Below are 13172 nucleotides of genomic sequence, written 5' to 3' on the forward strand. Positions count from 1 at the left end.
GAGGTTACTTTCCTTCCTTTGGCCTCCACACTGAAGTTCAGTCACTTGAAGTTGTCCCTCCCTCCCTCCCTTTCCTCTGTCTCTCCTTCCCTCCCTGCCAGTAGCTTGTTCTTGACTTACCTGCTCTTGCTTCCCTGCCTGAGCTTCAGCCTGCCTGGCTTCTTTCCCATCTGAAGCCAGAGCAGGTCCCCGTTTTAACTGGCACAAATGGTTTGTGTCACAGAAGCAGATCTATAAACGGAATATAATGTGCTTAGCTAGATTCAGCGGGACAGAATCTGGAAACTTTCACTGTTCCTGAAAGAGAGAGAGTGTGTATGTGTGTGTGTTTTCTAAAGGAAAGAATTTTGAAAAGCTTTTAAGCCTTGTTTTTCTGCAATGTGATTTTGTTTGGTCAGGGAGAAAGCTTAATGCAAGATGACTTTTCAGACAGAGAACAGTTTATAGTTCAATAGTAATTGAGTAGCCCTTTTTTATCATTACGTCGCTCTTAACATGTCAGTAATGCCTTGGCATGTTGCTTTCCCCCCTCTATCCCCTTCAGCCTTGGAAAAGACACGGACGGAGTTATTTGACCTGAAGACAAAATATGATGAGGAAACAACGGCAAAGTAAGACTTCTTGGCTCCTCTTTAGATATACGCCGCGTGTTTTTAGTGCTCTGCCATCTTCATGTCATTGGGTAAAGCAAAATAGAATTTTTTAAAAACTGGGCCTTGTTCTTAGACATGATGACTTCATCTACATATTTCTTTTCTGATATAAATGGAAGTGCCTCTGCAGGGTGCAGCAGAAACACAATAATTATATGGTTCTATATGCTTGGGTTAGGGATGCGGGTGGCGCTGGGGTAAAACCTCAGCGCCTAGGACTTGTCGACCGTCAGGTCGGCGGTTCGAATCCCCACGGCGGGGTGCGCTCCCGTTGCTCGGTCCCAGCGCCTGCCAACCTAGCAATTCGAAAGCACCCTTGGCTGCAAGTAGATAAATAGGGACTGCTTACTAGCGGGAAGGTAAACGGCGTTTCCATGTGCTGCGCTGGCTCACCAGATGCAGCTTGTCACGCTGGCCATGTGACCCGGAAGTGTCTTCGGACAGCACTGGCCCCCGGCCTCTTAAGCAAGATGGGCGTGCAACCCCAAAGTCGGACACGACTGGCCCGTACGGGCAGGGGTACCTTTACCTTTACCTTTATATGCTTGGATTAGCATAGGAACAATAAAATTGGGGGGGGGGAGGCACAGGTGTAGTGGGTCTTAACATTTCAAGAGCACCATGCTTGCTCTTCCCTATGGCCCCAAATCCACACAGGGATGAAAGTAGCCAAGAGGATCTTGATGCCAGCATATGAAGTTGCTTTAAAGTGAGTCTGGCGCTCTGACACTGAGAGGTTGCCACTGCCCAAGATTTAACCCATCTTCTTGATGGAACTAATGTCACACACCCCACTTTCCAACAAGATAGGTTATTCTAAAATGAAAACCTTGTGGTGGTGGCTCCATCCAACACCATTGATTTATGGGACCAGCAGCACTAGATGCCCGTTGCTAACACAGCAAACAACTAACGGCATTCCTACAGATAACCTCAGTGAGAAAAGGGCTCAGGTTGCTCCCAAGGAGTTGGATTTGTGTCTACCATTTGTCCAATGAGGAAGTATGCCCCCAAAGATTCTTTATTGCCTATCTCTGGGGCAGTGAAGGTGTTAATGACTAGAACAGAAATGGCTTTGCAGTACGTCAACTGGGATACTAGAATCTGAAATCGACAAGATGCCATCAGTAAAGTTTTCCATGTGTAGGCTTGAAATAAAATGCAATTAGGCCTTTATGTGCAGAACAAGGATCCATTGATGACTACAGCTGGTCTTTGTTTTCATCTGTCACTGAGTGTGGGAGGTAGAAAGTGCTCCTCTTCATGTTTATTAATGCAGGATTCCTGAGACAAATGGCAAGCACAGTTTAATGTTTGTTGGGACATGGTGGGGCTTGCCAAAACAGTTGTGTAAGAGGATTTCAAGGTTTTCAGATTGCGGCTCTTCCTAGGTTAAATAAATGGATGGCAGGCCTGCCTGTTTCTCTTCAAGAGGCAAGCCAAACAGGAGAGGCCTGAGAGAAGCAGCAGCAGCAATAAATGGGGAGCACTTGGAGGAACTGGGCAAGAGGAGGCAAGACTTGGCAGTGAATGAAGGGTGAAGGAGGAGACAGGACAAGGAGAGACATGGTTGTTCTGCCAGGATGGTTGAAGGGAGGAACCCCAGCTCAGTGAGAGAGCCCCTGCTTTTGCATGTAGAAGATCCCAGGTCCAGTCCCCAGCACCTCTAGTTTTAAAAAGGGTCAGTGGGAAAAGACCTGTTAACTCTGTCCAAGACCCTGGAAAGATGCAATCAGAGTAGACAGTATTGGAGTAGATAGGCAAATAGCCTGGCCTGGTAGACAGCATCTCCCTTTGTTCCTTTGAGGTCTGGTTCAGACCTGCATGTTGGGGACATGGCCCTGTATGTGCAAGGTCCAGGGCTTGAGAAGATGGCCATTCAGCCCTGCATTCTATATGAGTCATATTGCAGTTTTCTGGCAGCAATGGGGCAGACACATTTCTGAAATCTGAATTTGTGGTTAACCACCAGGATGAATGTTTTACCCAGCCTCAGTGGAAGAATGAGACGCAATGGGTCTAGGTTGTATTGAAGCATGTTAGGTGCGATTTTGGGAAACTTCCTGTGCATTAGAAATGGTGAATCAAGTTTCTTGGGGACTCTGACACACTGTTCATGCAGTTTTTTAAAAGGAGTTGCTTGGGTAGCACTGTCGCCTATATGTGCATTATTTTAAATTTCCGGTGGGATTTATGCAATAGCCACTTTACCTTACGAATTTGCACATGTCTCTTAAAATGTAGGTGCTATGGGACTGGGACTTAAAGAAAGTAGATAGACTGGGGTGGGGAAATTCTTCTAGCCTCTGGGTAAGATCAGAATATTATCATTTGAATGTGAACCAAATTTTATAAATGGACAAAGTTGCATATCTGTCAGTCAACTGACATCACACTTTGAAGTCCCAATTGTTGGGACTTCAAAGTCAGTACAATGTTTAAACACCCTTTTGCTGCTTGTGTAGAAGAGGGTGCTGAGAGTCCCCCCCCTCCCCCCCGGAGTGGTGAGTCATCCAAATCCAGCCCTGGAACCCTGATCATGATATTCCTTGTCCTTACAGTTGATATTGTAGGTGAATGTTTAGCTTCACCAGCTCAGGTTAGGCATCACAGCCATAGCATCATTTGACCATTGTTTGTGGACCTCAGGCTTGTACAGCCCAGAATGGGAAACTGCAGTTTAAACTAGGTTTCCCAGACTGATCTGGAGGCAAGCTAGTTTGCACTAGACATGCCTTTACCAATCTGCAAATCTTGGCAAACTCTAGTTGTTGCAGACTTGAAAGCAAGAAATGGAATTGGAGTGCATGAAGGGAAGAAGGAGCTTGGAAGCCCATCTGTGATAAGAAACCATTGTTTGGTGATGAGTCTGAAATGGGCACTGTGATTAAAATTAGGTAGGACAACAAAGGGACAGATACTTTGGCTTTGTGGGAAAAGCAGGGTTCTCTACCATCGTTTCTGCTGCTTTTGTCTCACAGTCTTCACCAACAGCATGGCTGTTGGCCAGGGATGATGCAGTCCAAAACATCTGGAGAGTACCAGGTTGGGGAAGGATGCTATACTGTAGTGGCTCTGTCTATAGCTGTGTTGTTAATGATGTAATCACTCACCTCAGTGTTGTAAAGTTGACTGAGAGCCAGTGTTGGACTAGGACTTGGGAGACCAGGGTTCAAATCCCCACTAAGCCATGCAGCTCCTTGGGTGACTCATGGGCCAGTCACTGCCTCTCAGCCTGACCCACCTCCCAGTACAATGGTGCCTCGCAAGACGAAAAGAATCCGTTCTGTGATTCTCTTCGTCTAGCGGTTTTTTCGTCTTGCGAAGCAAGCCCATTGACGGATTAGCGCTATTAGCGCTATTAGCGGCTTTTAGCGGCTTATCTGCTGATCGGATCAGCTGATAAGCGGCTTAGCGGCTTAGAAAAAGGGGGGAGGGGGAAAAACCCGCAGGAACTCGCAAGGCATTGTCGTCTTGCGAAGCAAGCCCATAGGAAATTTGTTTTGCGAAGCATCTCCAAAACGGAAAACTCTTTCGCCTAGCGGGTTTTCCATCTTGCGAGGCATTCGTCTTGCCGGGCACCAGTGTATTGCTATGAGGATAAAACAGGGTATATGGGAACCATGTATACCACCTTGAGCTCATTGGAGGAAAGGTGGGATATAAATCTAATTAATTTTGTCATTCTTATAGTCCACCTTTCTAGCTGAATGGCCTGACAAGGTGGCTTTTTTTAAAAGCAGCATTGCACCTAAAATTTCATCAATAGTTTAAAAACCAATTTAGGTACTTTAAAACCTAATATATAAGCATAACTAGGAGTAAAGTGCTCTGGGATAAAATGCAAGTCTGCAGAAGGAAATGCCCACCGTGACGCTCTGCCTGTTTCTGACAGGCTGCCTTGCCCCCTGTGAATGTGATCCAAGCAGCATATGGCACCCAATGGGGCCTGGGTTTCTCCTAATAGAGCGAAGGCTCAAACCTCTAGCCAGAAGCTGATTAGCTTTAAGCACCTTCAGTCACATAGTGTAACCTCTGTCTCTTTCTTCCCCTCACCTTACCAGTGCAGCCTTCAGTCCTTAATAAGGTGGGAATTCAAATTTATGATCAGCACAGCTGTGATGTCCTGGAAATGTACTTGCTGGCAGAGGAGCAGATGCCTTCTCGGGAATGAGGGAGAATAACAGGAGACTCTATGGGTGCTTTTCTTCCCTCTGCGCCCCTCTCTCCCCAGGCAAAAATATTAAAAGTTGGATTTTAGTAGAGGTGTCTTTCTAAGCTATGAGATGTACGGCTTAGTTGGGTTGGGGATTTCTTCTATTTTCCCTGATGGTGTTTTTGATTTCTTGGGAAGGGGTATGTTAGTGCTTTCTCCTTAAATATTCATACCATTTCCCCCCTGGGATTTGTTTTTGGTAATTAGTGAAATTGGGAGGGGCCTGGCATCGTTGGAGTGCATGTGAGAAGCTTGGGTGGAGTTTAGGAATGTAACTGGCCTCCCATGTTATCCCTCCTGCTCCCTAAAATCTGAGGGGAAGGCTCTTTTCTGTGTCCCGATGTGGCTGGGTTCCAAGTTGGTCTGGAGGCACGAGAGGGCCCTTTTCTGTCGCCTCTCCCCAGCTGCAGAGCTTGATCCCATGGGAGGTTTATTTGGCCCTCTGCTTTTAGCTTCCCCTTCCAGTTGCGCTTTTTATCAACCTTTGCATTTGCTCCTTTGCTGCTTGGGTTTCAGCTGATACACTTGTTGATTGTTTTGCTGTATTTTGATTGTTGTTGACCGCTTGAGTGTTTGGTAAGTGGAAAGGCAGCAAATAAACATTCTTGAGACAGGTTTGATCTTTTAATTCCTGTGTCAGGTTTGGGTGCTAAATAGAGACTTCTATGCCCCAGTGTAGGGTTTTGTGGCCCCTAAAGGATGCCTTGCAAACAAACCCTCCCTACTTTGACTATCTTCCCAGTTGATTGGCAGTTGTGGCATGGAGGGCTCTATCTGGATGTCTGGAGCCACACAGCATGGTGGGTTTCAGGGAGACTTCCCCAGAATTCAGTCAGAGAGGGAATTTCAGATTGCGGCCCTGTTTGAGAGAAGGCTTCGCATTTCTCTTTTTTATCTGGCAGATTGTACTCAAATTGTCTCTTCTGTAACATTTCTAATCCCCACCCCACTGTGCATAATCAGGTGTGCCTTCCCTTGATATGAATATCTGAAATACTGTGGTAATGTTTCTATATTTAAGATCTTCAGAATCTTAAAACTCGGATTTTTAAGGACCAGTTTTGGATAGTGCGTAAATTTCTGTGCTGCCGCCGTGTTTTACTTTGAGACCCGTAATACTAAAACAAGTTTTTCCTAAAGCGTAAATGCTGCATTAGCTACGCCTGAGCTCCCAGGTCCACAATGTTTTATGTGTCATGTTATGCGTATTAACTGTACCCCCACCCAGCCTTGTGATCAGTTTTTCTCTCTTCCCAAATAGGCCTACTATTGCTTTGTTGCTCCCATAGAAATGTAGACAAGTCGATCTGTGGCTCCGATAGCAAGCAAACATTTCACCAACAGCAGTATCATCTTACCTGCTTTGTTTCTCTCTAGATGCTGCTCACTGTGCAGTTTGACTGCTGCATTTGCAGGATGATGGTCTCGCTAAGGTTACATTTTGGTCCTTATCTGAGAGTAAATGTGGAGCAGGGGGGCAGCGGAAATAATATAATGGGAGTACAATTTGCTCCACAAAAGGGTTCCCACCTCTGCTCTGCTCCCCCCCCCCTCTCTCCAGCGTGGAAATCTCTCCTGTACCCTCCCGTAAAGCAAATTTAATATGGCACCAAACAGCTGGCTGGCTTGGAAACTGAAAAGTTTCCTTTCCAAGAGAAAGGGAGGGAGATAATTGAACGCTTTGATTTGTTTCATGGTTTGTTTGCCCTTTCATTCCTTTCCCGAGGTGCTGTTTGTTGAGGAATGTCTCCAATTGCCAGGGAGATGGTGGGGTGTCTAATACTTTCCCGCCAGCACTCCTTTCAGCCAGAGCCGAGGACCATGGCAAGCCTGCGACATGCATTTTTAATGCAGAACTCTATACCCCGGCCCTTGCAGCACGGCGGCGCGGCCCTCTCTGGAGCTTTCAGATTTAACGCTCCGCTGAACAAAGCACAGGCTCAGGGCAGTCGGCATCAGCTGGCATTAACCCCTGCGCGGACCAGTTAATTTCCCCACAGAGCCAGCCAGGGAGACGGCGAAAGGCTTTTGTTCCATTTATTTGATTATTTCCAACATTGCAACGGTGCCTTCAGATACAGATTTATTGTTGGTCTCGTTTGCTGATCCCGATTGCTGCAATCCATCAGCATGTAGGACCTTTCCTTACCTGTGGCTAACTCTTTGCAACAGCCTGCATAGATCCCTCTCCTCTCCTCTTGAAGAAGCATGGGGATTATGTGGAGTTGAACACATGTAGCTTCCTTGTACCAAATCAGAGCATTCGCCCACCTAACCCCAGGCTGTCCACTTGTACTGGCAGCAACCTGCCACGGTCTCAGTTCTTTTGCAGCCATGTTGCGTGATAATTCCTGGGTTCAGACCTGGGGACTTCCTGAATGTAAAGGAGGGTTCTCCAATGAGTTATATATAGCCTCTTCTGTGGTGCCACGTAGGCTGGCATGGAACTGATATTCTTACAGTCTTGTGACCTTCTTCTGACTGTACGGGAAAGTTTTCTGATGGCTCAGTAAATGATAAGAAATGGTTGAATAACATCTGCTTAGGCTTGCTCCCCCACTCCCGCTTCCTGTCTTTGCTGCTGTTCAAGCATCAGTCTGTTTGGCGATGTTCAAGAACGTCTAGCTCAGGGTTTCTCAAAGTTGGGTCTCCAGCTGTTTTTGGACTACAACTACCATCATCCCTAGGAATGGGAGGTATTCCAAGTCAGATGTGATTCCCAAGCAGACTTCAGCACCTCTTAGTTTGAGAAATCAACCCCTGGTGTTCAGAACCCACCAACTCTCTCCCTTCTCCCACCCAGTCCCATTACACATTGTGAATAGATTCATGCCCTTGAAAACTTTCCTAGCCACAAACTTCACTCTGGGAGACTGCCATTTTTTAAAATATTTATATTTTATTAAGGTGATTTCAGTTAAAAGAAATAAAGTGATACGGGGGGGGAGGGAGGGAGAGGAAGAAAAACACCAAAGATACATATAAAAGCAAAAATATGCAAAGAAAAGAAGAAGCAATATACAATATTCCCATACATTCTTGTATAAATTGGTATAGTGTTATTATCCTGGTGCTTATGTAAATGTTAATAGCCTACTACATTTTGTATAAACTCATTCCAAATGCTATCGTATTTATCCATACAGAGTCTGTGCCTGTAAGCAGTCCGTTCATAAATTGCCAGTGATGTCATATTGTCAGTCCATTGATTGAAGGGTATCAAATTTTACTTTTCCAATTAATAATAATAATAATAATAATAATAATAATAATAATAATAATATCTTTATTGTCATGGTACAACCTGTGTACGATGAAATTAAACAAGCCTCCCTCCCCCCAAACACTCAATCCCTTATCAAACAACACATCACCTCGCAAGTCAATTTCGCTATGTTGTTTTTTGGTCAACTGCCTAACAGCCCGTGGATAGAAGATATTTTTTAGCCTGTTGGTACGACTGATTATACTTCTATATCTCCTACCGAAGGGTAGAAGATTAAAGAGGCGATGGCTGGGGTGTGAGTCATCCCTGAGAATTTTTCTTGCTCTCCCAAGGCAATGATCCCTTGCGATGTCATCTAGCGGACTCAAGGGACAGCCCATGATATCATTCTGATTCCTCAATATCAATCTCTTGGCCACCATTAGGGCGCAGAAAATCCATTTCCATTGTCCCGTTGATAATTTCCATACTGCAGATACATAGTTCAATAAAATATTCTTGGCTGAAAGCTTTAACTTTTTCTGCACAGTCATGGTTACAGAGTCCAGCACTTTCTCCCAAAACTTGTTAAGAACACCGTACAACCATGTGTTTCAGAGAGACGTTGTCCTTGCCACATCTCCAACGCCGAGTTATCGCAGCTAGCCCATTTTTATACAACTGTAACTCCAGGCTCTGCCATCTGCACCTAGCAGCATAGGTCATGAAGGCTCCAGGAATACTGCAAGTTTTCTCCAGAAATAAGCATGAGTGTTGCCTCTGATGACACTCATAACATTAACGTGTTAACAATTGCATTAGAGGGGAGAACTGTACACCTACCATCCATAATGGGAGAAAGAGTCTTGCATGTTTAAAATGTGATAGAGGGAGATGTTAGCTGCAGAGAGTCAGACTGGATACAAAACAGGCAGAGGTGTTAATGGCACTCAGCAAAGGATTTACACTCAAGCAGTGTTTAAAGTGTTTGCCTTGAGCCCTTTTGAATTGCATGCACAACTTGACTTTAAAGTGATACCACAGAAATACATTTACACTTTTTAACAGTCGTGGACAGGCTCGCGTTCTTCAGCCAAAAAGTTTGCCCGTTTTCCCTGTGGTATTGGAGAGGAAATATCAGCAGGGCAGAGAAATCTGAACAAAAGGCAAAAAGTTTATCAGGAGGAGAAAGATTTCCCAAAGCTCAGCTAAGCCCCGTTGGGGTGAGGGACATTTTCTGTAAAGAGAGTTGGCAGGAACTGAGCCCTGCTTCCTGTCCCTGGGAGCAGCTGCTTCCCAGTTGGGTCATGGGTTTCTTCCTGACCCAATGAGAACAGGAATCCATAGTAAGAAAACCCCTTCTTTTTTACTAAATAAAGCCAGCGTCAAGCAGACACTCTTCCATTGAGGGTCAGAACAGATGTGACACAGCAGAACCGTGATCAGCTCTCCCAGTGTTTTTCTAAAACTTTTTTTTTAAGCTGCTGGCGGGGAAAGAGAGGTGGTCTGATTTTGATCGGAGCAATGGCATGGTGGGGGTGAGGGGTACTTAATCTTTTTCTGCTACTCAGTTTCTCCAGCTGAGATCACACACATCCTGAAGCAAAGTTCTTAACCTGAAGCACTATTTCTGGGTTAGCGGAGTCTGTAACCTGAAGCGTATGTAACCTGAAGCATATGTAACCTGAGATACCACTGTAATAGGAAGCTTGAATTTTCTGACTTTGCCCCACTACATGCTGCTTTGGCAGCATCCTTTACCTTAGCCTCACCACATATTCTAATACAGAAATGAAAATCAAAGCCGCCTGAGCAGAGCCGAGTGGGATAATGTGTACACCTGTGAAGGGCTAGAACATCTGGCCCCTGCTTCATAACACTTCACAAGTGACAAGAGATGGCTCACCTGGCCAGTTTGTGACTAAGCCCCATAATAGGAGTTTGTTGACACAGAGGTTAATACAGCACCTGGCATCTCAATGCTTACTCTTTCAGACTTCCCTCTTATGGCAAAAGCAGAAGGAAATTGCAGTTGCACTGTAAACTGTGCCTGCATCCTGGTACATCCGTGCCTAAGTACTGCATCAATAGAATCACATTGTTCTCCGGGGCGAAGTAAGCGCTCTTTTTTATTGCAGGAATGGAGCTTGGAGATAACAGAGACTTCGTATTATGGCATCACAATTTGGCCCAATTACTTTTGAGCATTAAAGGTGCTATTATTAAGGGTTTCCTTTATAGCACATGCTTGCAGAGCCCTGGAGATGGATATAAGGGAGACCTTTTCTGGCTCTAGAATTGTCTTAGGGGTCCCAATCCTGCCATCAAAGTAGCACAAGGGTATCCTTGCTCCTTACAAGTGAGCCATATAATAGTAAACGGTGCTTGGAGGACACACCCGGCTGACCTCCCTTGATTTCGTTGCAAATAGAAGGCTCTATTTTGGTGGTGTTTCTTAGATTCTTTGCAGCCTAGTGGAATACTTTAGTTTTCAGGAAGCACACCTGGAAAAATGAGGGCCCTTCTAGATCAGATCAAATCTCCATCTAGCCCAACTTCTTCCTTCCATCAGTGACCACCAAGTGTCATCAATTCAGATCAAACAGACTGTGTTTGCACACAACACGTAAGCTAAGCTCTCTAACTGACATTTTGCAAGCCATTGGCAGCATACTTTCAAATCTTAAATTGCAACCTTATAGGCAATGTTTATTACTGGGTGTGTCCCCCCACAAGAGGGTACAAAAGCCATCCATTACATTGTGACTGTGCAGGATTTGCTCCCCTGCCTAGTGCTGAAGTGTCCAGCAGGTGCAGCAGAGTTTGACTTAAGCAATGTTGCAGTCCCTAACCAGACTATTCTATAGAACTTCTCGCTGCAACATTTGGCCAAGGGCAGCCTCACTGTTGGTGCCAAATGCTCGTTCAACTTACAGATGTCTCTGTTCTCTGCAAATGCTAGCAAGGAAGCAAATCTCTGTTTTCCTCTTTTAGTGGGAAGCAACCTTTTCTTTTACAGAGCTCTGTGCGCTGCAGGTGAATCATGGGCGAGGCTTAAGGAAAGGGCTTCCAAAGAGTGACCAGTTCGCAGGTTAACAGGCATTAGATCAGCAGCTTTTAAATTTTGCATGAAAGGTCTCTGCTTATTACAAGAAAGAGGTATGTTATTTCAGCAGGTTTATGGCGAATCATAAAAATAGTAAAGATTCCTCTGGCAGGCCTGATGCTGCTAGGGGCTGGAGCAGACATAATGGAGCTGCAGTTAAGAGAGCAGCGGCCGAACACAATATTTCATGCCTTCTCCCCACACTCCCTCCCTGGCTCCAGTTGCCTGCTGAGGGGTCTCCCTTCATATGAGCTGCCAAGAAGTCAGTTCCCCATGGTTCTCCTTTAAAGACCCATGAATTGATTGTAGCAGCATCTTTTGCGGACTAGAACCCACTTCGTTGCATGAAGGTAACGCTCACTGCATCTGAAGAAGGGGCCTCCAGTCCAAGCGAGCTTATGCCATGTCAGTCTCCGTGAAATAAATACAGTCCATATATGGACAGAAGGAATCTCCCTGGATATAACAGTTTTCACACACAGGGCAGACTAAAGATAATAGTTTGGGTTCCTCACTTGAAGCTTTATAAATTTATATATTGTACCATGACGAATGAAAATCATTAATTATGTAGCTGTTGACTAGGGGATTATTATTATAACTGAAATGTAACTGACATTACTTAAGACTATGGAACACAATGATATAAGATTGGAAATGCACCCAAACCATCATGCGGGGACCAATTGAACTAAAATGTATTAATTGGAAGTTGATTGGCACTTTGATAATTGTATAATTTGGGAATTAATCAATATTGTTATAATTTGGCTATTATTGGGAGTATATCGGAAAACGTGTGTGTGCGCGCGAGCACGAAAAGAATGCAGTTTTCAGGGGACTTCCTAGATTCAAAAACCCTTTCATTCCATCAGCAATAGTACTGCATTGTTTAATCAGTTACGGAATAGTCTACTTTTTTAAACATTGAACAACTAAAAAATATTACCTTGAATAACTGGGTAATAGACTTTTTAAAAGCAAATATTATTTGTAATTCAAGTATTTACAAAAATTATAGGTGGTAAGCACCATCTGTAAAGAGGGCTTACCACCTTCTCACACACAAATGATGGTATCTCTTCTAAAACAGTGTATGCTAAATCTCAGATGTAAAACAAGGTAAATAAGAGTTTTGTTTCAGAACTATTGTTTGCTCATAGGAAACTAAAACTCATCCTATTAATTGACTTTAATTGAGGGTCACCCTAGTTAGCATAATATCGCCTAGGTCCTTTGGCCTAAACCTGCCTGAGTTTAACTGAGAAGTCCATCAAGGGAACACATAGGTACATTCCAATGTAACTCATTTTAATATGAAGTTTGGACTGCCCTCTGTATGAGAAGAAATTCTGAATCTTCTTACTTCGTTTAGAATTGCTTCATTTGTTACATGATCAAAGGCTTCTGACATGTATATGGCAGGCACCAAATGAATTGCGAAACACAGGGCTTAATTCTCTGAGCCATAATTTGGAGGTGGTTGTTGTTGGTTATTGTGATTCTTTGCCCGCTGAAAATGAGAGCCTTGAACAACAGCTTTTGATCATTCTTTAGATCACATTCTTGAATATCACCTGTATTTTTTGCTGCTGTCTACATGCTGTTTTATTGAACATGGAAAATTAACACACTGCTGGGCTGCCCAAGACCAAACTGAGGGTCATTCTCTCTATATATTTTTCCTGACTCACTCCGTGTTGAAAGTAAGGAGAAGGGGATTTGCTGTTTGTGGACCCAGCAGCAGTAGAGAAGAGAACCTACTGAAAATGAAGTTGTAGATTTTGGTGAAAATCAGCTCTCATTTTTGTTGCCTTGTTGCATTCTAAAATATAATGGGGGCCTGAGAGGAGGAATACTGGATCACAGCTTGCCAGTTTGCTTTTCATCTTGGCAGGAGTGGTTTTCAATTTTTTTCTTTTGTCACCCCGTGAGAATTGAGTGTACCCAACTGTACACTTCAGTAGTGGTGGACAAGATAATTTTTAGTGA

The 13172-nt window shown here is 44.3% G+C and overlaps 1 protein-coding gene across 15 annotated transcripts in view; it reads left to right on the forward strand.

Moving 5' to 3' along the window:
* Positions 1-13172, forward strand: part of CUX1 (cut like homeobox 1) — a 276461-nt gene that overhangs the window by 142056 nt on the left and 121233 nt on the right. For all 15 annotated transcript variants that reach the window (XM_083479155.1, XM_083479160.1, XM_083479159.1 and 12 more), the window contains exon 8: positions 545-611. In XM_083479155.1, the coding sequence (XP_083335281.1) occupies positions 545-611 (67 nt within the window). The remainder of the gene's footprint in view (positions 1-544; positions 612-13172) is intronic.

This window comes from Podarcis liolepis (genome assembly GCF_965112155.1).
Source record: "Podarcis liolepis genome assembly, chromosome: 16".
NCBI classification, from domain to species: domain Eukaryota; kingdom Metazoa; phylum Chordata; class Lepidosauria; order Squamata; family Lacertidae; genus Podarcis; species Podarcis liolepis.